This window comes from Prunus mume, linkage group LG1 (assembly GCF_029339155.1).
Source record: "Prunus mume cultivar Tortuosa linkage group LG1, ASM2933915v1, whole genome shotgun sequence".
Lineage (NCBI taxonomy): Eukaryota > Viridiplantae > Streptophyta > Magnoliopsida > Rosales > Rosaceae > Prunus > Prunus mume.
In genome coordinates this window covers 11,066,264-11,093,801 of record NC_142698.1, presented here as the reverse complement: position 1 = coordinate 11,093,801, position 27,538 = coordinate 11,066,264, and the positions used below count along the sequence as shown (strand labels likewise).

The 27,538-nt window shown below is 38.6% G+C and overlaps 2 protein-coding genes across 3 annotated transcripts in view; both read right to left on the bottom strand.

Moving 5' to 3' along the window:
* Positions 1-27,538, bottom strand: part of ATBCAT-5 (branched-chain amino acid aminotransferase 5 / branched-chain amino acid transaminase 5 (BCAT5)) — a 52,389-nt gene that overhangs the window by 655 nt on the left and 24,196 nt on the right. Inside the window, exons 2-10 of the mRNA XM_008237843.2 lie at positions 4,218-4,398; positions 4,012-4,097; positions 3,568-3,745; positions 3,104-3,280; positions 2,879-3,010; positions 2,233-2,331; positions 1,608-1,724; positions 606-701; positions 210-322 (exon numbers count right to left, since the gene is read on the bottom strand). Coding sequence (XP_008236065.1) covers positions 210-322; positions 606-701; positions 1,608-1,724; positions 2,233-2,331; positions 2,879-3,010; positions 3,104-3,280; positions 3,568-3,745; positions 4,012-4,097; positions 4,218-4,346 — 1,127 coding nt within the window. The 5' untranslated portion in view covers positions 4,347-4,398. The remainder of the gene's footprint in view (positions 1-209; positions 323-605; positions 702-1,607; positions 1,725-2,232; positions 2,332-2,878; positions 3,011-3,103; positions 3,281-3,567; positions 3,746-4,011; positions 4,098-4,217; positions 4,399-27,538) is intronic.
* On the bottom strand, positions 18,576-25,577 carry LINC4 (crowded nuclei-like protein). Of its 2 annotated transcripts, none has more exons than XM_008238866.2 (9): positions 25,167-25,577; positions 24,006-24,215; positions 23,670-23,923; positions 22,335-22,605; positions 22,162-22,245; positions 20,081-21,960; positions 19,672-19,939; positions 18,964-19,170; positions 18,576-18,884 (listed from the first exon to the last, which is right to left on the bottom strand). In XM_008238866.2, exons 1-8 carry the CDS (start codon positions 25,371-25,373, stop codon positions 19,126-19,128), a joined length of 3,219 nt encoding a protein of 1,072 aa, XP_008237088.2. In that variant the 5' UTR covers positions 25,374-25,577; the 3' UTR covers positions 18,576-18,884; positions 18,964-19,125. The 2 variants fall into 2 exon arrangements, with proteins under 2 accessions (XP_008237088.2, XP_008237082.2); XM_008238860.2 differs by having other exon boundaries at positions 18,987-19,170.

Genomic DNA, 27,538 nt, shown 5'->3' with positions numbered 1-27,538 from the left:
TTTTCTATCCCCGCAAACAATTGTTTTCTCCTCCCGCAAACAAGGAAAGGCCGAAGAAGACAACTTTATTTCCCCATATTGAGGAAAAAAACTTAAATGCCGGAAACCTTTTCCCATCTTGTTGGAGCACAAAGAAAAACTTGCTTTCAGACCAAAAAAGAGAACAGAAAAACACTCTTCGACGCTTTCACTAGACATAGAAAATTTACCTTTTACCGTGATAAGTGATGCTGCCAACAGGTGATACAACCACAGCTGTTCCCGTACAAAAGACTTCATCAGCATCTAGTAATTCATCAACTGCCACTTGGCGCTCCTCAACCTGCACATTATTAGATGGGGATCGGGAAATGAAGTTACTCGATAACACATTTAAGCTACTGCAGAAAAAGTTGTAAATCACATTGCATAATGAAGAATCAATGCAAACAAATTTTATTTTTTTATTTTTTTAAAAAAGACTAGAAACAGTATACCTTTCACTATCTAGTAAACAAGAAGCAAGGACAAGGTTAATAGCAGCAGAACAACTAAGGAAACACAATCCCCCATCCCCAACCCCACAATCACATACAATTACTTTCAATAAGTAACATCAATTATACCTGGAATCCTTCGCTACGAGCAACATCAATTATACTCTTTCGAGTAATGCCAGGTAAGATCGTTCCCTTGATTTCAGGAGTAGAGATAATATTATCCTAGAACACAAGAAAAATTGACATCATTTAGTACATATATGCTTGAGAGTGAATATTACATGACAGATATATGGGGGATTATGCTGCACGAGATGTTAAGTTACAGGGAAAGAATGCAGTTGAATTTAGGTCAAACAAGACAGATCATACAATAGTTAAACAAAATCACAAATAATTATATTAGAAGCAGTAGGCCAGTCATTGAAAGCACTAGGCTCCATTTACATTCAAGAAACAGTGCTGCTTCCAGACTGCTATAGGAGTAAAAATTACATTAGAATTTATTCCAGAAATTAAATGGGTACAAGCTTCTTCTTCAATTATATCAAACACAGAAATGATGAAATGCTAGAGCATTTGTTGTTACGTTACGGTATTGATGAAAGGTTGCAATGCTAAAAGTGGATTTCAGTGCTAAAGGTTATTCGACATGCCAAGTAGCAATAAATAGTAAATGTTAGATGTCTTTCATGCCAGCGGCAGTAGCCATGCTTTCATGTTGGTAGCATAATATTGGCAGGTCCATAAGTGCCAATGTCAGTGACAGATGTAACCAAAAGGGCATCAAAATAAGATGCTTCAAAAGAGTGTTGGTTTGGAAAATGCTGCATTTTCTCAAGTAGTGGAATGGTGATCCCATTCCAGATCATAGCAAGTGCAGGTGGATGATTTTGGCATGCCACTCTATGAACTCAATAATACCATGAAAGCATGGTTCTTCCAAAAGGATCTAGGCATTCAAATCTAGAATTAAATGGCAACAATGTAGAGAAAGACGTATCACAGGATCCTATAATTCTGTACATAAGATGTTATCATCTAAATGTCCTGCCCTTCCCACCACCAATCAATAATGATATACTGAATGTAAATAATAATAAACACGGTGAATTCCAGTCGCAATACCTTCACAACAAAAATGTTGCATGAGGAAACCTCCTCCAGATATCTTTTGTGAACACAGTCAAGGTATAGAACATCAGAATAGCCTTTTGCTTTTGCAGCAGACTGAGCCTTCAGAACCTACACATAAATGATTTGATGTTAAAAGATTACACAACAACAGCTACATACTATAATCTAAGCTTAATAAAGTAGAACAGCAAAACACCAAGAAGCGCTAATTTAACCACAGGAAAATGCTTAGGACAAGACTTTTTTCAGTCATTGACTTTGCACAACTTAAACTTACTAAAGAAATAAATATTTGATGTTTATAAATTATAAGCCCATCAATGAACACGGCCAGAGCCTCACATTTAAAGAGAGTGTGAAACCATATTTGATCACTATGCTATATAATATCTATAAAACTAAATAAAGAAATGTTGCTTTTAGTTCTTGATGTACAAAATTTTTTTGAACCATATGCAGAGGAAAAAAATATAAGTTTGCTGTTTCATACCTTTACACTAAGAAAGTAGAGCTGGACAAAAGTTTCATGGAGCAGACAAGCAAGAATTTTCCAAAAAAGAATTTGGCAAAAGTTCAGGTAAATAAGAACTAAACAAGAAGAGGAACACTAGCTTACCGCAGCATAATTCCCTATAGTCTTTACACCTCCAGTGCCACCAGGAGTAGCACGATGCAATTCATGCTCAACAATCAAATTTATCGGCGCAACACCTTCCTGCCACCAGATATACAAATATAAGACATTGAATGATTGTCACCAGAAATGCACCTACGCTAGCTAAAAGGAGACAAAAATATCACAAACGTGTAGAAACCAAATGCAAACAACTACATATTTACGTCTAAAAAAGGAAATCGCAATGAAACAAATCTGCACACTCATATAACAAAAAGATAAAAGTAAAAAAGAACAAAGTGCTGCATTGAATTATACATTCGGGCACCAAAAAGGAAGATAAAACTGTGCGTGTAAATTATAACATTCATGACTATGACTATGAGTCACTGAAACATTTGAAACAAACATCAAAACTGATAAATTAATTAAAATGGGCAATATTTATCGAAGTGAAAGATTCCAACATGGGTCCAAAATTGAATTGAAGCATGAGTTAGTGAATTATTTAAAACTGCCTTAAGTTTAAAAACAAATTGACCATAATAAACCTGGCATAACAAAAACAAATAGAATAAAGTTATTGAAAACAAATTTTAAAGAGAAAATTCACATTTTGTAGAAATATGGAAGTACAAAAACAAACCTTAAAATAGTTTCCAACGGGTGAAACATAAATCAGAAATGTGTACTCAGGAGCAGGTGCCAGACCAAGAACAGCACCACTTCCCATTAGCAATGGCCTGATATATAGGGAACCTTTGCCTGGAGGGGGAACCTGAAACGAGAGATTGACAACTCACTAGTAATATTACACATGCTAACATTCACAAAGAAAATATCTTACTACTGAATCATGGTTGTAAATTACCCAACGTTTATTTGCTAAAACAGTAGCCTTTACAGCTTCCACAAACTGTTCAACAGACGGTGATGGCATACACATTCGCTCTGCACCCAACCTCATCCGCAATGCATTTTCCTCAGGACGAAACAAGAGTATATTACCATCTTGTTTCCTGTAGGCTTTCATACCTTCAAATAATCCCTAAAGAGCCAAACAAAAGAAAGAGTAAACTGGGATAGACTTTTATCCAAGTAATCATATTACTTAATTCAAATATATCATTCTCAAACTTTTACTTCATTTTAACTTCATTTATCAAGGTTTCATTAATCAAGGTTTTGGGATCTACCTCCATGATAATACCTTTCAGAACCCACATATCTCAGAATCCAATATTAGTCCAGAAAAGCATACACACACACACACACAAACAAGCAATTCTCATGTTGAATGAAATGGAACTGGAGATAAAGACTTGAATATTGAACCTGCCCATAGTTCAAGACTCCAGCTGAGGGGCTCAATTCAATGTTCCCAAAACGCTGTAATTCACCTTTAGAAAAGTTTTCACCTTGAGCACATTTCATGACGTACATATAATCAGTAGGAAGAAACGCAAAGCCGAGGTTGTCCCATTCTATATCAGCTAATTCACTTGTTTCATTGCTGAACCCAACAAAGGCATGTCAATGCACAAAACCAAATCACATAACAAAACTAAGAAAGAAAAAAAAGCAACAACGACAACAACAAATAGTGATCTGAAACTAGGACAACTAATGAATAGATTGATTAAACAAAAGAATCAAAGCAAAGAATGTGTTTATAATCAATGAATTTCACAATTTCCTGAGCGTACAAGAGAAATAATGAAGATAATAATAACAAGAAGAAAATTTAAAAGAAACCCAAAAAGAATGAAGAGGCTTTACACAAAAGTATTAGACAATGTGGCACATCGACGAAAGGGAGAGGGAGAGGCTGCTTGACAAGAAGCCAAAGGAAGCTGCTTTTGGAGCTGCAAAGAAACAGTGGACAAACCCAGTTTCAAAATTAAGATAAAACATCAAATAAAAATCCAAAAAAGAAAAAAGAAGCATTCATATTTGATATTAATGGGTGGGATGATGGGTTGTACCTTGACAGAGAGAGAAGGAGAGGAATGGGAGGTGGAGAAGAGGCGGAGGAGAGGAGTGGAAGAAGTATTGCGGGAGGGGCAAAGTGGGAAATTTGGCTGAAGACCTCCAAGGACGGCGCTGCTCTCCATCTCAAACTCAACCTCAATCTGAACACCCAAAACCCTCTCTTCTTTTGTCTCTCTTCTCTCTCTCTCGCCCTCTGAATATCAATAATATGACAGAGAGCAGAAGGGGGTACTTTCAATTAGATTGTGCTCGTGTTTTTTATTTTTTATTTTAGTCGCCGTTAGGCAACTGACAATGAAATAATTTTCCAATTGAAATTGGGAAATACATATAATTCAATCTAATCCAATCACAAACAACAGTCCCATTAAACTTGCGCGCTAAATGAGGAATCGTAAAAATAAAAGATAAAGAAAGTTGTTGTCAATTATAGCATTATATACTTCACCAATATAAGCTAATTGGAAAAAGATTCATGGTTCCATTTCAGTCAATTGACAATTATAGTACCAGCACAAGCACGCATCTGAATATTTATGTCACTTTACGACCAATGAAAGTGATGGCTGTCCCAGGATAGATTTCGTTTTTGCCTACGCGTCTGCGGTTTGATTCTTCGACTTTTTTTTTTGGGTTGCATTACATTACGAACCAACCAGCTTTTTTGGGGTAAAACTGTAACACAAGAAAGTCAACTTACTATTTACAGTATTTAGATATTTTATTTTTTTTGGTGTCTTAATATACATATTATTTATCTAGTTGGAGTCATATGTCAATGTTACTCAACTGGTGAAATAACTTTTAATAATGCTATTGTGGTTGAACATGGTATCAAGCTCAACCCAAAACAAATATTTCCTAAAATTCTTTATGTTAGGACGAAAGGTCTAAAATACCGATACTTTAAGTTGATTATATAGCGAAATGATAAATACTGCGAGTGTATAAAATATGTAATAATTAATGAAAGAATATTAAACACATCATAATCATTTATTTATAATGATTGATTACAATATTTTATACTTTATACTAAAATATGAAAACTATGAGAGAATATTTGTTTGTGAGAATTTTCTATGTAGTAAGATACATGAGTGACTTAGTACCACATAAAATTCCTATAAATGTTCAAATTTGAGTTATTTACACTAATACCTCCTGAGCTTTTCAACTTTTCACAAAACTCCTTGATGTTTTAAAAATTACAAGAACATCCCTTGAGGTTTTAAATTGTTTTTACAAAACTCATTTTCATTGATTTTTGATGATTTTATACAACAACCAAAATAATAAAAAAAAATCTTCAAATGACAAAGTTGACCTTTGATATTAGATTGCATATACTTCATTGAGGTTAATTTTGTCATTTGCATAAGTTTTATTTCAATGAAATTCTCAATTTTTGGACAAACAATCAACGAAAAACGGTTTTGTAAAAACAAGCTAAAACCTCAGGGGGTGTTTGTGTAATTTTTTAGTCTTGAGGGGGGTTTTGTGAAAACACATGAAACCTCAAGGAGTGTTAGTGTAAATAACTTTTCAAATTTTTCATTGTCTTCATCATCTCGATATTTTCGATATTATCAATATTATAGCGATATTTTGGCCAAATGTTGCTGAAGTGTGAGAGAAATTATCGACGTCAATATTTTCCGATATTATCGATATTATCACGATATGTATATGGATACGTTCCAAAATATCCTTAACCTGAAAAAATGATAATATCCTCAATATTTCGTCAATCTTATCGATATTTTATACTATGGTTATAACTAATCACTTTATAGGTCAATGTCACTCATGTGGCAAAACAATTTTTTAAATATTTTTTTTATTTTAAGAAGAAGCAAAATGTGGCAAAACAAATCTTAATAATATTGTGATTGTTTATATATATATATATATTATTGTTTGGGGAAAAAAAAAACCTTATTGTGGCTAAACATGTTACCAATTTCAACTCAAATCAAAATTTTCATCCAAATTCCATCATATTCGAACCAATAACTTGTTGGAAAAAAGGTAATTTAATGTTTGATTTAAGGGTAAAAGGTAGTGTAGCAGGAATTTCTAGTTAAGGGTACAGGGTAAAAGGGTTAAAGCTTGATTTAAAGCTTGATCTCTTTGCTGATCAAAGGAGGAGGGGGAACTTGGCTTTCGTGATTTCACTGTTTTCAATCAAGATCTTCTTTCTCAGATGGTGTGGAGAATTTTTACACAGCCTCATGCTTTGGTTAGTCAAGTTCTGAAGGCTAAATACTTTCCTAATAGAAGTTTCTTACATTTTGATTCGGGATCATCGCCTTCTTAATTTGGCAAAGTATTTAATGGGCAGTGACTTGTTTAAACAAGGCATCATATGGAGAGTAGGAGATGGTAGTAATAGTTTTGTTTTATTTTATCCATCCCTACTGCACTTTCATCTCAATGCGACAAAGTTTTATGGCATTATACTTCTAACATGATCAAAATTCAGTTCGTAGTGGCTATTGGATTGGTCTACACCATTCAAGAGATGTTGGTCTGAATATTATTGATTCTAATGTTGGTCAAGGTAGTAGAGCTAGAATTTCTAGTTCAATGTGAAAACAAGGTTTAGAGGCTAAGAGTTCCTAATAAAATTAAGCTTTTTTTCTATGGAAAGCATAACACCTTACCTTGTTCTTTTTTCTTTTTCATTTTTTTTGGCTCAAGAAAAGAGATTCCCATTCCAAAAGCGTGAGAAATCACACCAATCAAAATACAAAAAGCAGAAACCTTACATCATCAAATAGGTAATAAACCTCAAGAAAGCAAAACAACTTCCCAGTCAAATGATAATGTAAGAACAAAATCCTACATCTAGTACAGAGGTGCAAGGAGACTATCCCTAAACAAAATACACAACAGTGAATGAGGGGGTCTACAAACCCAAACTTGATGGCTCACACTCGAATTGGCTAAACTAGAAGCAACATGAGCTACTGCATATCCTCTCCTTGACACCCACTGTCACCTAATAGTAGAGAAAGAGCTAGTATGTCTCCAAATATCCTTCAGTATAGGGTACAGAGGCCAGTTTCTAATGGAGTTCCTCTTGGAAACACACTCAATGACACCTTTGGCATCGCTTTCTATGCCGACATTTCCCAGATTCAAAGTCTTGGCCAAAGAGACCCTCGCTAAATAGCCTCACCTCATTTCAGCCTCAGCCTCTTTTGGGAACAACGAAAACCATAACAAGCTTCACCCTTAATGAAATTACCTTTGGCATTACGTGCCACAATGTCAATACTGGTTTGCAAAGTCTACTCCTTCCAAGATGCATCAACATTGTTCTTTACCAAAGGATCTGACGGCTATATCCATACAGCATTGTCCGTAATGTCCGGACCTTCACTAGTGATTTAATAGCAAAGCACCACCCTTTCATCTAGACTTGCACAAGAAGTACGCCCCTTGAAGAAAGCATTACATCTCTCCTTCCAAATCTCCCAACAAATAATCCCAACTAAACAAAGCATATATATCAGCACCAGGATTGTTTACATTCAACATTGTCCTCATGGCAAGGAGCCAAAAATTAGAATTAGTAATCAGTCTTTCATTTGGCTTGTAACTCAAAAGGGATCCAAACCAAATGCCTTTTACCTATGGGCACAATAACAACAGGTGCTCTATGTTTCCTCAAATAAACCACACATATAACAAATGGGGGTGAGGGCAAACTTTACACCGAAATAGGTTGTTAAAACGAATGAGGTGGCACATGGTTGACAGCAGATTTAGAGCAAGCCTCAGTGATATCCACTACGCATATAGTAATTACCCTCTCTCTCTCTCTCTCTCTCTCTCTCTCTCTCTCTCTCTCTCTCTCTCTCTCTCTGGCCAAATTAGGCGATCAGTTCCCTCAAGGTTATACAGCCTGAATACACACCGTCATCTTTGGAGTAATAAGATGTATAATGCGATCCAGCTCCACGTCTTCTAATGCCGATCAATAATTGAGCTAACCATAGTTTGAATAGGCCTGATGATAATATGTGTAGGCGTGGGGTGAGAGGTAGCATGACCCATCAACCAATTTTTGTTCCAAATACGAGTGCCTTCTTCTATTTCCAATTTGCCACATAGCGCATTCTTGTATGATTTTCCTTCCCTCCAAAAGACTGGTCCAAGCCCAAGAAGGATGAGCCCCCCGTGACGCATGGAATAAGTCATAATGTGGAAAATAACGGGCTTTAAGCACACGAGCCCCCACAAGTTGTCAGGGTTGCAGTATTGCCGCCAACACTACTTAGCCAAAAGTGAGAGATTAAAAGTCTCAATGTCCGTGAACCTCATACCACCTTGTTGTTTAGGTAAGCAAAGCGCCTCCCAACTCTTCTAATGTATTTTACTTCCAAATTCACCATCTCCCTACCAAAATCTGCCTAGGGCACAATTAATCATAGTGAAAATACTCTTAGGAAACTTAAAATGCGACATGGTTAGCAGGGAACTATGAGCGCAACCGATTTTATAAGCACCTCCCTACCCGCCATAGATAGTATGCCAATCTTCCATCCTTGTACTTTTTTTTTTTGAAATTCTCTCTCCAATATAAGTAAGAGCTAGTCTTTTAGACCTTCATGGCAATCTCTTTGGCTTGGCCTCAGAACAGAAGCCCCAAACGGTGAGCTCTATGCAGCTTTGATGTGAACCCTGCCTGAGTCAAGGTACGGTGTTTTCCTGTGTCCTCTTTCCGCACTCTACTCTGTAGTCTCTTCCCCCTTCATGGCGGATTACTACTCGGGAGACAAAGCTGAGGTGGATGAAGTGCTGTCTATTTTCTTTGAGGACAAAGTTGAGCTTGATGATACGATCGAAGATAAAATTACCCTGGTAGGTTTGTCTGGTAGTCGATCAGGAGCCACCTCTGGCCACGGTGAAGGAGATCTTAAGGGTGCTTTGGACATATATGGGGGTGGTCAAAATCTATAAGGCTAAGGCCAATATCTATTAAGGACCTATTAAGGTAGGAGGTGATGAAGTCGCTCGCAGCTTTTGGACGACAACCCTTGTTCTTAAAGGGTACGCCTTCACCGTTAAACACCGCCGCTCTACCATTTCATTGATGATATCCAATGGACCGGGCTATTTTCGGGTCCAAGCGCATGGAATTCTAGGAACCAATGTATCGCCAAGAACGCTCGCATGTTGGGGCGAGGATTTGTGGCCGGAAAATGAAGAAAGTGAAGAGATAAGGTTCATAGGCTTCACGCGAATCAAGGTAGATTTGGATGCTTCAAAACCCTACCAGCCAAATTTAGTATGCCGTGTCTTGTGCATGGAACTCGTACCATCCGCTTCAAGACGAAGGTCTTCGTGACTTCGCCGCTTGCGGCCCCTTGGCCACTCAAGGGATGTCGTGAAATTCGACCGAGGCTTTTTCCCTTGGCCTCGGAACGATGAATCGCTCCGTGCTCCTCCTATATCCCATGCGCCCACGAAGTCTCGATGAGCGGTGGAGCACGCGCAGACCAATCTCGCCGATGGGGTAAAAGGTCGACATGGCCAACGCCGTGGAAGGGGAAGGCATAATGGGCATTTACCTTTGGTCATGAGCAGCTCGCTTCCGACAATCCACTACCATGTTTGCACCGCTGATCCACCGCATTGCTGCAGGTAAGACAAACGGGGTTGAGCAGACCGACACGATCCTACAACCCGCCATGCCGCAACATGGGATCGATGTCGCAGCACCTCGAGCGCATGCCTACCTTAGCTGACTATGCTAAGAGGTGGGATCCTGAGAGCTTTGGGACCTAGTTCTATAATGGCACTTTATCCGTGGCAATAAATGGTCTTTCGCTGGAAAGGGATTGGTGCGATCCTCTCCGGGTTCCACCCTGGGCCCTGGCAAAAGTAAATGGGCCAATGGGATTTTCAAATCCATATATTGGCTTGGATTTGGGCCACACCCAACCGAGCACGGCAAGAAGTTGTGCCCACATCCATCAGATTGCTGAGGCAAGGTTAGGCCACTCATCCACGGTTCAAATTGATGATATTCCTAATGGTGAGCTTGTTTCAGGGGATGGGCTGGTCCTTGAGGAAACTGATTCGTCCTCCTCCTTGGGGCCTCTTGTGGTCTTAGGTCAACCAAAGAGGAAGCTCCCTGACCCTTGGCTTGATTCGGATGAAAAATAGTGCTTATCTGCTGCTTCACTTTCAAAGAAAAGCTAGGCCTCCTTTCAGCCCCACTACTAGCTACTCCCTCCGCTTGTTCAATAGAAGAGGGCGGGACCAGGGTCGTAATAAGGGTGGTCGGGTCGACAATCTGGGGCAAGGATTTATGCTCGGGGACTCGTGCTCTTCCAATCAAGGACCGAGTTCGAATTATGTGAAGTCCAAGTCATCCCTTCTAAGGAATTGGCAACTTGGGAAGCAAAGAGAAAGGGTAAGAGGAAGGAGGATGTTAAACCCCTCAAGGGTGGTGGTGGCCCAATGCACGCCGCTTATAATACGCTCTCTGGAATTGTCAAGGGTTGGGAACCCCTTGACAGCTTCAGTATCTGAAAGAGCTCATTAGCTCTAAAAATCCCACTGTGGTGTTTCTGATGGAGACCAAACAGAATCATCACAGAATCAACGCTCTTCGTTCGCCATTGTGGTTTCTATAAGGGGTTCTCCGTGGATCCGGTTGGTCCTGGCCTGTGGTTTGAGTATTTGGTGGAAGCCGAGTATAGAGGTTAGCATTCTGGACTCCTCAAAATGTTGGATTGATGCTGTGATTAAGGTCAAGGCCGATGACTTGATTGCAAAATGTATGTGGCTATATGGTACACCTTATAATAGTGAAAAACCTTCTTTTTGGGCAAATTTGCACTCCTTGGGTATCATGGGCAACCTCCCGTGGGTCATTATTGGTGATTTAAATGAAATTTGCTGGGAGTCCGAAAAAGAAGGGGGACGGGGATGGGATGCTAATCGTCGGCGCTATTTATTGGAGTTTATGGATCATTTTGGGCTAGTGGACCTCGGCTTTGTGGGCCAAGCCTTCACCTAAGAGCGGGTCAATAATATTACCCATCTTCGGGAAAGGCTAGATAGGGGCCTAGCTGACCTTCGTTGGCTAGAAAGATAGCCCAACTCGTGTGTTTCCCATCTGTGCCCGCTTTGGCTCTGACCACTGTCCTATCCTCCTTGACAACAACCCAAGTTTTTATCAAAGGTCATAAACTCTTCAAATTTGAAGCTCAATAGGCTGAGACCCTACCTGCTCGGAGGTGATTTCTAATTGTTGGAGGAGAAATCTCTTTGGCTCATACTTAAGCCAATGGTCCCGTAATCTGACTCACTGCAAAAATGGTCTCATCTGGTGGAGCAAGGATCGCCATCCTAATAACAAAGTCCATATCAAGCACCTTCTCGGTTCTCTTGAGGATGCTCAGTCCGCTCTTCCTATTGGGGACTCTAATGTGACTGTTGATACCATCCAAAGCGAGTTAGCCCAACTTTGGAAGAATGAAGCGCTTTACTGGAGCCAAAGGTCAAGATTAAAGTGGCTGCAAGTGGGTGACACGAACTCCAAATTCTTCCACCTCTCAACCATCCAACGCAGACAACAAAATAGGGTGCTCAAAATTAAAAATGAGAACGGTGAGTGGCTATCTGGAGAGAAAAGGGTCCACGTGGAGTTCCACAACTATTTTAACACTTTTTTTTTTCCTCGGATGGACCCTAGAGAGTAGGGTACTATCCTTGATGCCATCCCGCAGCTGGTTAGCCAAGAAATGAATAGTAATCTCGTGGCCCTTTTTACGGAGTTAGAAATTCATAAGGTCTGCTGACCAATTAGGAGCTCTCAAAGCTCCTGGGCCGATAGTTTCCTGGCTTTGTTTTATAAAAGGTACTGTTAATTGCCAAATCCATTATTCTTGGTACGGATAACGAGTTTGCAGATGGGAACCTCTCTCTTCATGACCTCATTGGTACCTTTATAGCTCTTATTCCCAAGGTGCCTGTGCCTGAGAAAACTTCCCAGTTCAGACTTATTAGCTTGTGCAGTACCTCTTACAAAATCCTCTCTAAGGTCTTTGCTAATAGACTGAAGACTCTCATGCCTTTGCTGGTTTCTGATCATCAAAATGCCTTTCTTGAGGATCGTCAAATTCAAGATAACATCATTGTCGCTCACGAAGCCTTCCACTATTTGAAGCTTAAGAAAACTGGGAAGAATTTTGAAGTTGGTCTTAAGGTGGATATGAACAAAGCCTATGATAGAGTTGAGTTGGACTTCCTGGAAGCTGTGTTGGAGAAGGTGGGGTTCTGCAACGAGTGGATCCGACTTGTAATGACCTGTGTTAAATCGGTTTCTTTTGCTGTCCTATTGAATGGGAAACTTGGGCCCCCTTTCACACCTTCCAGGGTCTAAGGCAGGGTGATCCCATCTCCCCGTACCTATTTCTTTTGGTGTGTGAGGTCCTATTGCACAACCTGTCTAAGCATGTCGAGGATGGTCACATACAAGGGATCAAGCTATCACGCCGAAGCCCAATTCCTTATTTTTTTAAGGCTGATGTTGCAAACTGTGCAAAGCTCAAAGTGGCCTTGGAAAAGTATTGCTCTGCTTTGGGTCACTAATGAACTTTGAGAAATCGAGTTTGGTGTTCACTCAAATACCCCTCGTCGACTGAGAAGCCATCGGCTCTCTCTTTGTCTGCCCAATGTGCATCCGATCATGGCTTGTACTTGGGCCTTCCTTCTGCGTGGGGGAGGTCTAAAAAGAATTCCATGAGCTTTATTCGGCAAAGAGTTAAGAAAAAGGTGGGTGGTTGGAAAATGGAGTTTTGTCCTGTGCAGCAAAGAAGTCCTCATTAAAGCGGATTGCTACACTGTCCCGGCCTATCCGATGATGTGTTTTAAGTTGCCCCTATCTTTGTGCAAAGAGATCAATGGGGACATTGCCCGTTTCTGGTGGAGCAACCCTGATAAGGACTCCCAAATCCACTGGAAATCTTGGAGTGCTCTGTGCCTAGCCAAAAGAGATGGTAGGCTTGGCTTTCGGGACCTTGTTGACTTTAATCTAGCTTTGCTTGCCAAACAAAGCTAGAGAATTCTTATGAATCCCAATTCCCTTTGGGTCAAGTTGCTGAAAGGTCGTTACTTTCCTGATTGTGATTTCTTAGATGCGGTGTTTGGTTCTCGACCTTCGTGGATATGGTCTAGTCTGATTGAGGGAAGGGACTCCATCCTCAGCCATGCCCGTAAATTAGTGCTATCTGGTGCTTAGACTAATATTTGGAATGATAACTGGGTTCAAGGTAATGGAATCATTCGTCCTATTACTCCCGTTGAGCCGGCTTTACCTCAGTTGGTTTGCGAGATCATTGACCCTGTGAGGCATACTTGAATATTAACGTTATTCTTGGCGTTATTGACTGGAAAACTGCGAAAGCCATTCTTGCTACGCCATGTAGGGCTCTCTATCCTTCCTGATAAGTTCATCTGGCCTTGGACCTCCAATGGTCTATATTCGTTAAATCAGGGTACCACGCTCTTCACTGTTAATCATTGGAGCCTTCGTAGCTCGCACTCCTCTGCCTCCACTCCAGCTTTGGTATGGAAGGCTTTGTGGAATATTCGCACCCTCCCAAAAATAAAACTGTTCCTTTGGCGTGTTGTTTCCAATGTTATCCCAACCAAGCTTAATCTTTTCAAGAGGAAACGTGCTTCCAATCCTCTGTTGTCTTCTCTGTGAGATTTATGAGGAGTCCATTGAGCATCTACTCTTCTTATGCCCCTGGACGAATTTGGTGTGGTTTGCCTCTTCCCTCACCTACAAAGTTGATCTCCAGAGATTTACAACCCTTGCTAGTTGGTTCAATGATATTTTTAGCCTTCAGAAATGGAGTTTAATTGAGAGGGACTAGGCTTTCACGTTGGTCAGCTTCATTACTTGGGAAATTTGAAGGCTAGATGCTCGCTTTGAAGGTGGTGCTCCTCACCCCTTGCTCGTTTTGGACATGGCCACCCGTGCGGCTAAAGAATTCTTGGATGCTAATGCCCTCCCCTACCCTCCTCACCAGGCCTCCCTCCCGGTCAGTTACTAGGTGGATCCCCGCAGCCTTGGTTTAGCCAAAGTCAACGAGACGGTTCTTGGAAACCTGACTCCATCAAGGCAAGGTTGGGTGTAGTGATTCGGAATTGGGATGGTCTTTTTGTGCCGGATGGCCTGTCCCTTATTAGGCAACTCGCTCTCCAAGTTGAAGCGGCAATGCGGCGGTCAAGGGGCTCCAACTTGCTTCTCAAGTCGGTCACCGGGCATCGTGATGGAAAGCGACTCCAAAGTTCTCTTTGATGGTGTTAATGACCATGGTTGCAGCCAAGCCTGGAGTATTTTACCCATTTTGGAAGAAATTTGTTTGCTCACCTTAACTTCCGTGAGGATCCGATGGAGCTGGGTCTCTAGGAAAGCAAATCGCTGCCCACAAGGCGCGCCGATAGGTTTCGGTCCGTGGAATCGGAAAGTTAGCCTACCGCCACCGCAGTCCCTAGTTCATGTCTTGGTGTCGGATGGGCTGCCGTGCCCTCCTAGTTAATTATTCTGCATGGTCTCAGTTTGAGTGGGGAGAAGCTTCATGCTGGTCTCCCTTGAGTCTTATCTTGCTTTTCCTTTCTCAGTCTGTGAGTTTTCGGATTTTTGCCCTCTTTTGATTGGTGGTCTGTATTTGGATGCTATTTCGATGATCATTTCACCTTTTCGACTAAGAAAAAGTCTTTTAGACCTTCCCCCAAAGATGGTAATCCCAAGTAGATACCCGGATTGAGAGTTACATGTAACCTAAGAGCACAACCAATATCATGGGCCATAAAAGAAGGAGAATTAGCATTTAGGAAGAGAGAAGACTTATCATAGTTACCAACCTGTCTAGATGCCATACGGTAAATATCCATAATTTGCACAAATTTTTGGCAATTTTGGACATTTGCACGTAAGAAAAACAAAGAATCGTCAGCAAATAACATATGAGAGATGGTTGGACCCCCGCAGCTAAGCAATGCCTTGAAAAATACCCATATCAACAACGGCAGACACATTACGAGACAGAACTTCACCAACCAAAAAGAATAGATATGGAGATAATGGGTTCTCTTTTCTTAACTCAAAAATGGGTTGAAAACAACCACTGAATTATAGTTTAGAACCAAAGAGAAGGAGACAGTGTGCACACAACACATAACAAGCATCACCCACCGAGCATTAAACCCCATCATGTGGAGTGTCACTTCTAAAAAATCCCACTCAACATAATCATATGCCTTGTTCATATCCAATTTCAACCCAAGCTTGCATTTCTTACCTTGCTTTAGTTTGAGGTAATGAAAAGCCTCATGAGCGACCAGAAGATTATCTTGTATTTGTTGATCGATAACATATTGGAGATGATAGTTGCTGCCCTCTCTGCCATGGCCTTTAGGAAACCATTATTCATGCTCTATGGGGCTGTCGTGAGGTGAAAATGATTTGGAAATTTTCTTTTCTTAGTGACGTGATAAACATTTGGCATGAACCTACTTTTGCAAATCTTTGGTGCCATGTAAATACAGTGGGTTTGAAATTTAACTTAGAGATTTTTGCTTACTTTCTTGGTTTATTTAGCTTGATCGAAATGCATGAATGCATGGCCAGAAAGGACGTGACCCTAATGACTTGTATGCTACTACCCATCGTCTTTTAGTTGAATTTATCTCCGCTAACATTGCTCATGTGGGTACTCATTCTCCATTATCTACTCATTGGTCCCCATGGTAAGTTGAAACTAAACGTGGATGGTTGCTTGTAGTAATTTTGTTTGGAAACGTGTATTAGGGCAGTTGTAAGAAATGTTCATGGAGATCTTATGGGTGCTATTTCAGTCCTTATCATTGGTGTTTCTTAGCTAAGATTACTGAACTCTTAGAAATTCAAGAGGGCCTTCAGTTTGCATAGGAGGCTGGTTATGGTTCATTAGTGGTTGAGACCAATGCGAAGATTTGCCATTAACAACATTGTCTCTAGCAATGAGGCTTTGGGGTTACATGAGGGATTATCAAAGACATCCACATGTTATCTAGAAATTTTGATTCTCTTTCTTTTGTCTTCATTCCTAGATTATGTAATACTGTGGCTGATAGACTTGCTAAGTTAGCTTTAGGTAGTGTGTCCATAGATGTTTGGCTTTAAAATGGTCTTCCATAGCTCATTATGTTTCTTCAAGCTGACGCTGATATTATGGATTTGTCATGAGTTTTTGTTTGTAGACTTTATGGAGCGTTTGTCACTCTTTTTCCTTCGTCTCAAGTTTTGTCCTATTGACTTTATGGGCAAAGTTTTAATGAGGCCACATTTGTTCACTCAAGTCTATATCCTTTAATAATTGAGCAATGCTACACTTACCACATTTTTATACCACATGATGTGGCATGTCCAAATCATATGTCACATCAATTAAATCAATGAAGTGTATTTTAATAAAGAAAGTTTAATTAACAATTTTTTTTAAGTGTTAATAAATCATAAAAAAAATTTGAATAATGCTACTCTTACCACATTTGTATATCACATCCTTATATCATCTTATGTGGCAGCTGAGGTGACAGTCACATCAATTAAAATTATTTAATATTTTCTTTTCTTTTATGATTTATTTCAGTTTTTGTTTTTCTAATTGTCTTAATTAAAATGCACTTCATATATTTAATCGATGTGGCATATAATATGAACATGCCACATCATGTGGTATAGAAATGTGGGATAAAAATTTGGTAAATGTGGCATTACTCTTGATTTAATTGATGTGGCATATAACATGGAACGAGTAATGCTACACTTACCACATTTTTATCCACATTTCTATACCACATGATGTGGCATGTCCATATTATATGCCACATCAATTAAATCAATGAAATGTATTTTAATTAAGACAATTAGAAAAACAAATACTGAAATAAATCATAAAAGAAAAGAAAATATTAAATAATTTTAATTGATGTGGCTGTCCACCTCAGCTGCCACATAAGATAGTATAGGGATGTGGTATACAAATGTGGTAAGAGTAGCATTATTCAATATAGGGAGATATGAAATTATAAAAAAACCCAACACCCAAAACACTTTATAAATACACCTAAAACCCATCATTACACACACTCAAAACTCATTTATAAACACACCCAAAAAGTTGACTTTGAGGTTGATTTTGGGTGTGTTTCTATGTAAATAGTTTTTTTATAAAAATGTTTGATTGTTTATTTATAAATTTGATAAAAATGTGGTAAGTGTAGCATTACTAAAAATATATATATATTAAATAATTTTAATTGATGTGGCTGTCCACCTCATCTGCCACATAAGGTGATATGTAAATGTAGTATACAAATATGGTAAGAGTAACATTATTCTTAATAATTTTAATGAAAATTTACTACTTCCTCAAAAAAAATAATTAATAATAATAAGATAATAATAATAAGAAGCTTGATTCAAGGATCAAACAGACTTCAACAAATTAAGGGGATTTTTTTTGTGTGCATGTAATTTTTTTTTTTTTTTTTTTTGGTTAGAATAAGATCATTTACCATTAACCACTTCATGTCTTCATTTCAACCAAATAAAGAACTTCGATAAAAATAAAACAAGTTTAGTCAATCCTAAGGGTGATTGATACAAAGGCAATGTACAAACTAAAAATACTTGTGACAGAGCAAACTGATACAATCTATGATTGCAAACACCGTGCAAAAAATCAGCCGCCATTCATCTTCTTGGAAGAATAGTGTGCAGATGTAACTTTAAATTAGTTGGCAAGGATACTGAGCCCATCTAAAATTAAATTAGATTAATTTAAAGAGCCTCTAAAATTGGATTAGATTAATTTAAAGAGCTTAGAATAACACTTGTATAAAATAAATAAAATGGGCCTTTTAACCCTTCCACATTAGAGGCACATTGGCAAAACAGTTTTGACACATGACCAAGAAACCACGTCGATGATTTGTCAATTTGGCCTATTTTAATTATGGGAATGAAATTACTCATTTATCGAAAGGTTCAAACAAAAAGTAAAAAATGAAAGCTCAATCGTAATCTCAATCTTTCCTTTCATAAAGTATTTTGATTATGCATCCAAGTGAGGGCCATCCTTATCCAGACACGTATTAAACGCCTACTTACTACATAGTCAGACTTCATAAACCCATCAAATTAAATATATCAATTTCTCATCTTCATAATACCTTCTTTTTTTTCAGTGACGATTATATATTTTTCGACATAAGAAAACAGAAGCACACAACCAAACCTTCCTTGTCGGTTGCTTCCTGGGACTTAAAAATATCACCAAGAAAGAAACAATATTTCACCAAGTAGCAACAAACAGATAACCCATGATCATAACCGGAGACGAGGTCCTCCTTTATAGTACAAATGCCACACAATACACTCCATGTTTGACCTAAAATAAAAACTCGAAAGAAAAATAGATCACATCTATCAACCAGAACAAACCAAAAAGCCAAAAACGTAACATCAGAACCACCAAACATTCACAAATTTCACATAAGGACATAAGTAGCCCACTCCAAGACACAGGCCATCACAAGGGAGCCTCTTTAAAGTTGAGGACTTTCGGCAAAAGATGCACCTGAAGAAGATAGATCTCATCAGCAAGCTTGACTTTGCATTACTTAAACGTACCTTAACAAAATAAATAAAAATGATACCCGGTAAGGAATAAGAAAAATACTCTATTTGCATCTATTTCGACAGCCATGCAACAGACTAGAAGTACACACTATGAACAACCAGAGCTCTACTATTCTCTTTTGACTATGTCAGCTTTGCAAAATCCAAAACTTCTGTACACTTTTTCAAATATCATCATCTCACTGGGACTGCACATGCTTTGCTGATGTATCTTCGGCTTGAATCTGCATACACTTTCAGAATTAGAATTGATTCATACTGAACAATCAAAAGCACAACTTCAATGAGTAATAAATAAAAAAACAGATAATCATGATTAGCAGAGGTCTTCAACAATATTTAGGGCTCCTTTGGGAGTGATTCTAGGAAGGCCAGAATCACTTAAGTGATTTTAAGCGATTCTGGGGAAAAAAACCTCCATTGTGCTTCTCCAGAAAATCACTTAAAACCACTTAAAGTGATAATATGGAGAAGTGATTCTCCATAGAAGTGATTATTTGCCTATCCATAATCACTCCCAAACAAGCCCTAAATCAGTAGGGCTAAACACTCATACTTAATTGTTAACTGATGCAATTCCAAGTCCTTTCTGGTGATACTAGCAATATTAACACTTTGAAATTGGAATGTATGCAAACACACAGTTATTAGGGACAAGTAATACAAAACAACCTATCATAACGTATAGCAGCAAGAATCCCATGCAAGAGACCATTAAAAATTACCTGACAGTGCTCAGTAACTTGTCCAACAGCTCCCTGGAAGACACCATTCTGTTCATGGTGTGCTTCTACAATAGAGTTCTCCGCCTCTAATTTGCCTTCATTGCCAAGACTGCCAGTTCCAGTTTCCTCAAAAATCACTTCGGAAACCTTTATGATTTTATCTACTATTAAAGCACTACCCTCTTCAGCGCCTTCACAAATTTGATCAGATGGCAATGGCATTGATACATTCTGATCCTCTAGTACTTTTTCCTGGATTGATGCAATGCTGAAACCAAAATACATATATGACTCAGTTTAAATTTGCTCACAAATTCAAGTTAAAGCAATGAGGAATTATCAAGATACCAAGAACAGAAAACTGGCAAAACCCAATAAAGGATTCAAGTTCGGATAGTATGGGTTATACCAGTGGGTGTTGGCATGTTCTGATGAGTTCACAGTGGCATCTTGTTGTTGCCTCCTTTTCTTAAGGTTCTGCCTGGGCTCAAGTAGTGGATCAAAACTGTCATTAGACAAAGATTTGTCAACTCTTCTTTTCCTTCCTCCCTGGAAGACTTGTTCAGAAATTAAGGGGGAACAACTTTCACCATCAAATTCCTTAATTTCAGATTCAGCGTGTGTTCCTTTTACAGTCTCACCAACAAAGGGTACCTCAACTATCACCTTCGGTTCACCAAAAGCATTCTGTCTCTTACTGAAAAATCTAGGTGAATTACCATTTCCCGTGTACCTATGCCCGTCATATTTACTTGATGTATCTACCTGTTCAGTTACTGTCAAACTTGTTTCTTCCCGAGAGATCACATGATTTTCTTCATATTCCGTTTGGTGCTTCTCAGGAGACTGTTTAAAAAGCAATTCCCTGCAGCGCTTTAACCATGAGAAACGATCAGAACTAGAAGGAGAAAACCCTGATTTTAGCATTGATGAGTTGCTAATGTTGGCAACATTTTCTTCATTATGTGAATTATGATCAGCTTCTCGAACAGAAGTCAACTGCTTCAAATATCGTCTAGAAGTTTTCCGGCTGCGAGGCACCAAATCAGATTGTTGCATCTCAGCCACAGGCGCACTATCTAAAGCAGCCTTCAAACTCTCCAATTCCTTCAGGTGTTGAATCTGACCAAGAATCTCTTCTCTATCTGCATGCAATAGTTCTCTCTGTTCTTTCAATTTCTCTCTCTGGACCCTCAGTTCCTCAATTGAATTATTTAGCTCCGCCCATTCCCGATCCCTTCGCTCACGATCCAAATTGATCTCTATTCTCTCAGTCTCAAGCCTTTTCCTTTCTAAAGCAACCTGTTCCCTCTCTTTTGCTGCTTCTTCCTTAAGAGAGTTAATATTCTGAAATTCAGTTTTCTTTTCTTGCTCAAAGGCAATCTCCTTTTCCTTCAATGAACATTCTAACTCTTCGTGTTTTTTATCAATACAGTTCTCCAATTCTCTCTTTCGCATCTCAATTTCAAGTAAGAAGTCTGCGCGTTCCTTCTGCATCTTGCCAAACCACTCAGAACGCTCATGAACCATCTTATTCATGAAGTCCTCTCGCTCTCTAACAAGTAATTCAACATCACGCTTGTGCTGATCTCGCATTTCCTCCTTCCCCTGCCTTAGGTTATCATGCTCATCCTTGATAAACTTGGAAAACGCCAACCTCTCCTCTGCAACACGCTCTGCTTCCTTCCGTAGCTCTTCTCTCTTTTCATCAATTAATTCCCACTCGGATTCAAACTTTGCCTTCTCTACAGCCAACTTATCTGCCTCAGCCATCAGCTCATGCTTTTGAGCCCTGACTAAATCTATCTCTTCTTTAAGTTTCATCTCTAGATCTGAAAGCTCACTTGTTTCAGTTTTCAAAACCTCAAACTTCTCCCTGGCACAATCAAGTTGTTTCCTTTTGTCTTCAAGTGAATCCAAGGAGCTCTGAAGCTCTACCTTCATTTTGATAATTTCTTCCTTTTCTCTTTGCAAAAGAACATTATTCAGCTCAAACTCTTTCTCAGCATCTCTCAAAGTTTTTTCTTTCTCATCAACCAGATTTGACATCTCTGCCACATCTTTCTCCCTATCCACCAATGTCCTCAACTGAACTTCCAAGTCATGCTCCCTTTCCTGCAGTAGGTCGTCTCGTTGATTGAGATCCACTTCCCTCAACTCCCAAGCCCGCCTCTTGGCTTCAATTTCATCTTCAAACAGTTTTCGCTTCACGTCCAGCTCCGAATCAAATTCAGACTTCTTTTTTCTTAACTCAAATTCGTGGCTTGCTACGGCTTTCCTAATCTCATCCTGGATAATCCATCCACATAAAGATTGAGGACAAGAAAGAGTTAAACAGATACTGAATCAATAGTATAACAATCCACAGAAGGCATTTCATAAACCTTCTTGTCAAATAGATCAAAATAAAATCATTCACAATCGACTAAAAACTAGTGTACACAGTTGACATCTTAATTCAAAACAAAAAAGACAAGATTAAACACTCACAGATTCCTTGCCCACAAATTTCTCCTGCAAAACAAGTATCTCTTGCTCTTTTTTGTTCAACAAAGCTTCTCTTCTTGTTAAAGCCTGCAAACACTCAAAACAGAACCACATTAGTGAAGCTTTCAACTAACCAAATCAACATCCAGATGGGGAAAAAACAGAGCAATGCGAACCTCCTCTCTATTAATTAGGGAAGCCTCAGTCAGCTCCAGATTTAATTTCCCATCATCTAGGGCTCTACGCTCCTTCTCGATATTCGCTTTTACGTCTTCTAACTCTTTTTCAAGTCGATTCAGTTCCTGAGATCGACCAAATATGAAATTCTCCCTTTGGTTAAGCAGGGCTTGTGCATCAAGTAATCTATCTTGTTCTTGCTGCAGGGTTTTCTGCCTTTCACATAAAGATTGCCTCTCAAGGCTTATCTCCTTCTCTTTTGTATCACAACTACAAAATCAAAAGAACAAGAAAATCAACAAACTCTCCAAAAAAATTCTTACTGGCTTTACACATCATTGGGGCAACTTTTAGCCAACTTATGACTATTTCATGTATGGAAACACAGAGAAGTGTTCAACCGAGGGACTTAAATTGAAGGATACATCAGGGACAATACATTTAATAATAGGAGTTGCACAATTGATCAATAATTTAATGAAGTGACCCCAGCCCTTGAATGCATTGTCCCAATTGTCCCTCGTTTAAGCCCCTCAAATGAGAACTTCTCTGGAAATACATTATTCAACATTGTTGTGAGACAGTCAAGGAAGGCATAACGTAAAACCCTGAAGAAAGTGAGTGTGCTACTGGACATATTGAAAGGAAAGAAAAAAAAATCCTTGTTTGGTACCCTTCCCAAACTACTATGGGTTGTATTGTGTCAAGAATACACCACACAAGTAGAGAACAGTTCATTAAATCTCATGGGATGGAATGTTCTGGGTAGGATTTTAATCTGGCCCCTAGACTTAGGTTATGCTAACATTAGGTTTTGACAGATAAAGTAAAACTGAGAATATGGTGATCAATATTGCAAAAATAACTGCACATACTCTGTCTTGAAGGACAGAATGTTTCTCCTAAGATCATCTTCACGTGATCAATAATTTAATGAAGTGACCCCAGCCCTTGAATGCATTGTCCCAATTGTCCCTCGTTTAAGCCCCTCAAATGAGAACTTCTCTGGAAATACATCATTTAACATTGTTGCGAGACAGTCATGGAAGGCATAACGTAAAACCCTGAAGAAAGTGAGCGTGCTACTGGACATATTGAAAGGAAAAAGAAAAAAAAAATCCTTGTTTGGTACCCTTCCCAAACTACTATGGGTTGTATTGTGTCAAGAATACACCACACGAGTAGAGAACAGTTCATTAAATCTCATGGGATGGAATGTTCTGGGTAGGATTTTAATCTGGCCCCTAGACTTAGGTTATGCTGACATTAGGTTTTGACAGATAAAGTAAAACTGAGAATATGGTGATCAATATTGCAAAAATAACCGCACATACTGTGTCTTGAAGGACAGAATGTTTCTCCTAAGATCATCTTCACGTGCTTCAACTTCTTGCAACTTTCTTTCAGCGATACGGTGAAAACGACTAGCTTCTGCTTGCAAAGATTCTGCTACATGCAGCTTGGCCTCAGCCTCAGTGAATTTCATCTGAGCATCCTCCACCATATTCCGTGCTTCAGCCAATTTACTCTCAGCAGCAACCTTTGTTTCAGCAGATTCTGCACGCATCTCATGCATCGACTTCTCAATCTACATATCCAAACAAAAAATGTTAAGATGACATGCGAAGAAAGGGGATGGCTACTTCAAAGAGTCTCAATTGAAAACTTACACTGGATATACACTCTTCCTTGACTCCTACTGTCTTCTTTAGGCACTCCTCCCGTTTCCTTGCTTCAGCCAAAGCAGATACATATGCAGCTTGATCACGCTTGTGCAAAAGTTCAGCTGTCTCATTAGAGGCTTTAACTTCTTCATACTTGGAAGCTAACTCCTTTCTTTCCATTATGAGAAGACCCATGTGGTGTTGGTGATCGAAAATCTAATTTAAGCTAACCTGGTCAGCGGAATACCAAATAGAGAAATTTGCTACTACACACTTCATGGGAAATATATGAACTATTCAAGTTTATCACTTCAAAAAATATCAGGGCAACACTCCAAAAATAACACCAGAGCAAAAGAAACAACAAACAGGGCTCAATACAGACAGCATGCGTACTAGAGACCCCAACTAAATCATTAAGCAGCAACAAACCAACAGAGGGAGGGGAGCATCAAACACGGGAAGAAAAAAAGGCAAATAACAACAGATAAAAAGTAGAGGAATGGTTGTAGTTATATTGAAGAACAATGGCTTGAAAGCAATGTTGAATAGATATTTTCCAAAAAACAAAACTTTTCTTCATTCATTATAATGGTTCTTTGTGACACAGGTAGAAAAGGATAGAACTTAATAAAGATGGAAACCATGCACTTATGCCATTCCTTATTCAGGATAAAACAGAACTGATTTCTAATTTGGATCAATCAAAACGCATTATATACATACGAGCCAGTCCAAAAGCATTCACTTATGCCATTTCTTATTCGAGACCAATCAAAATTCATTATAAAGGATTTTAAAAAATTGTTACTATTTCATTTATCTATCTCCAGCGCAACACCACAAACTTAAAAACTCCGCCTGCCAGATAATCAAAGCGAACAGAAAGAGTAACAAGAAATGCAGCAAGGTGATCTATACTTTCTTTCGCTCCTAATTGGGCATATTGAAAATCTGAAACTTCAATTCCATTATTTTGCAAATGCTACATTCAAGCAAGAAATTCCTCCCACAAATTATATCAAAAATATTCCAACAAAAGAATTCCATTAAAGAAAAACACACTACTGGAAACACCCAAAAGTAAAAGAAACAAGTACAGGGCAGAATTTGAAATTCAAATTTCAAAATCAAAATTCAAATTACAAGGAGAGAAAAAGAAACTACCTCGGCTTCAAGCTTAGCAATATAGGCAATGAGCGCAGCCTTGTCCCTTCGTTTAATCGACTCCTCATCAAAGCCAGCCTCTTTAAGACGCTTCCAGATCGCTTCATCACTGAAAGGGCTCTGCAGAATCCTAGCGCCTGGTGTAATCGACAGAGCTCTCCCGGAACCCGGAGTCCTAGCGAACAGTTCCGACTGCGGACTCGCCATAACGACGTCGGATCAGCAGTTCAGAACCGCGACGAAACCCTAGATTCTCTCTCTCAGTACCCCTTCTTCTCGTTGCTTTACCAGTATTGATCTGGCAATCTTCGTTTTCTTGCTTTTTCTTTCTTTAACTCTCTCTCTCTCTCTCTCTCTCAAGCTTTTTTGGAGCTCTTCGTCTCTGAGGTGAGAGTGAGGGCCACTGAGTCTGCTTTTGGGTCTTTGTCTCGTGCGTTGAAGCTTCTTTACTGTTTGGACTGAGTTGGGCGAGTTTTTGTACGGTAGGAAGAACCGACGTCGTTTTGGGGTTTGGTAAAGTAAGTCTGGGTTTTCAAAGCAATTAAGCCGCCTTTTAATTCTGCGTTTAGCGGCACAGATTAAAATTTAATTGAAAATTAATTTTGTGATTGTGAGACTTTATGAGAGGATCCCACTCCCCACGAACACATCCGCATTCTTCTAAATGGATGTTACCGGAGTCAACCCTCCACGTCATGAATATGGTAAAAGGCTATTTAATTTCGACGAAATAAATTACATAATGCCAGCCAATTAAATTACTATTCTTCGAATTTTTTTTCTAATTGGCAATTATTTGAGATGGAAAGATTATCATTATTCTACAATCCACTTTTAAATATTTTGGTTTACGTTGAAATACAAAGATAGACTTTACCCCCTTTTTTAAAAAAAAAAACTTTCAAGTTAATTATGGCATGTTTACATACTATAAATAGAGAAAGCCATGAATCAAGAAACTTGTCACGTCTACTTACAAATAATGGAACATAAGAAGCCATGAATCAAGAAATTTGTCACGTCTACTTACAAATAATGGAACATAAGAAAGGAAATGATTTTCATTAGAGTGCTGCGAAACGAACTCTAAAATTAACTAAGTACACCTTACTACCAAAGTATTTATTGAATTTCTAATTTACCTTAATATAAAATGACCCAAAAATATATATTGAATTGTGAAACAAATGTAATTTTAATAAGTACTTCATACTCACTATATTCAACCCTAATCATTTTGTTAGCACGTGGTTTTGTTAGCACTGTTTGACCACGTGTATGATTAAGCTCATCATTTTACCTATTATCTCTTCATTTCTTCTGTTTTTAATTTCAGTATTGAGATGTTGTGGCATGAAGAATGGGACAATATTCTCTTGTTAGGCAATAACCAATCAATCAACATCATTGATTAAGTAGATTAATAGGCGGAATGTAAAATCTTGATTAACAACAGTCTCATATAGCAAAAGAAGCTATGGATATAATCAAAGTTACTTTCTTCATTTGTTTCTTCTATAATTTTTCATGATTTTTCTTTTCTGGGTGTTGGATGCATCCTTTTTGGAAATATTTCATAGGCAAACTAACCCAGGAGGCCCTCTTTGCTTTAACTTGGAACTCATTATACTTCTCAACTCTAAATATTTTTCGTTTCTAACTGCTATGTCCCATCTCTATGCCTTTCTACAGATACTTTCCAACTGCTAAGGTTCCAAAAGGCTCTCTCATCACAAGTAGAGTGTATTAGGATATACAAGGGGTATTTTTGATAGTTATATATAGTGTACTTAGTTAATTTTACATTTTGATTAAAATATTAAGGCGTACTCAGTTAATTTTAGGGTTCGTTTAGCAACATTCTTTCCACTATTCTCGACTTCTCATGCGTTTACTTAAACATAAGGAAGAATTTATTATGTGGGCCCAGCTTAAAATCCTTAATAAAATACCCACAAAAATCAAGAAAACAATTCAATTAGGAGATGGTAGTTGATCTGATTCACATTCCTTGCTTAGAGCATCCATAATAGGCTCCCTAAACCACCTCATTAGGCAAATTTTAGGGAGGAATTAGAAAAATACAACTCAAAACATGTTCCCTATCCACCTTCTAAAATAGGGAGACTTAGAGCATCCACAACGGACTCCTTAAACCACCTCCTTAGACAAATTTTAGAGAGGAATTGTAAAAATACAACTCCAACCATGCTCCCTATCCACCTCATAAAATAGGGAAACCTCTAGGAGCTCCTAAATCTGAGAAGAAAGAAAAAACTCATAATAGATCCCTATAATTTAATACTGCTTTATTTAATGAGTATTTCAAACCTTCATTTAATGCTAACTATTTTTTTTTAATAGAGATTGAT

Coding starts and splice junctions, on each gene's coding strand:
- LINC4 (XM_008238866.2), bottom strand. CDS start 25,373: ATGGCGAGTCCGCAGTCGGAACTGTTCGCTAGGACTCCGGGTTCCGGG. Junction 24,216..25,166: donor TTGCTAAGCTTGAAGCCGAG/GTAGTTTCTTTT, acceptor AGCTTAAATTAG/ATTTTCGATCACCAACACCA. Junction 22,606..23,669: donor ATTCTGTCCTTCAAGACACA/GTATGTGCGGTT, acceptor TTGATTTTGTAG/TTGTGATACAAAAGAGAAGG.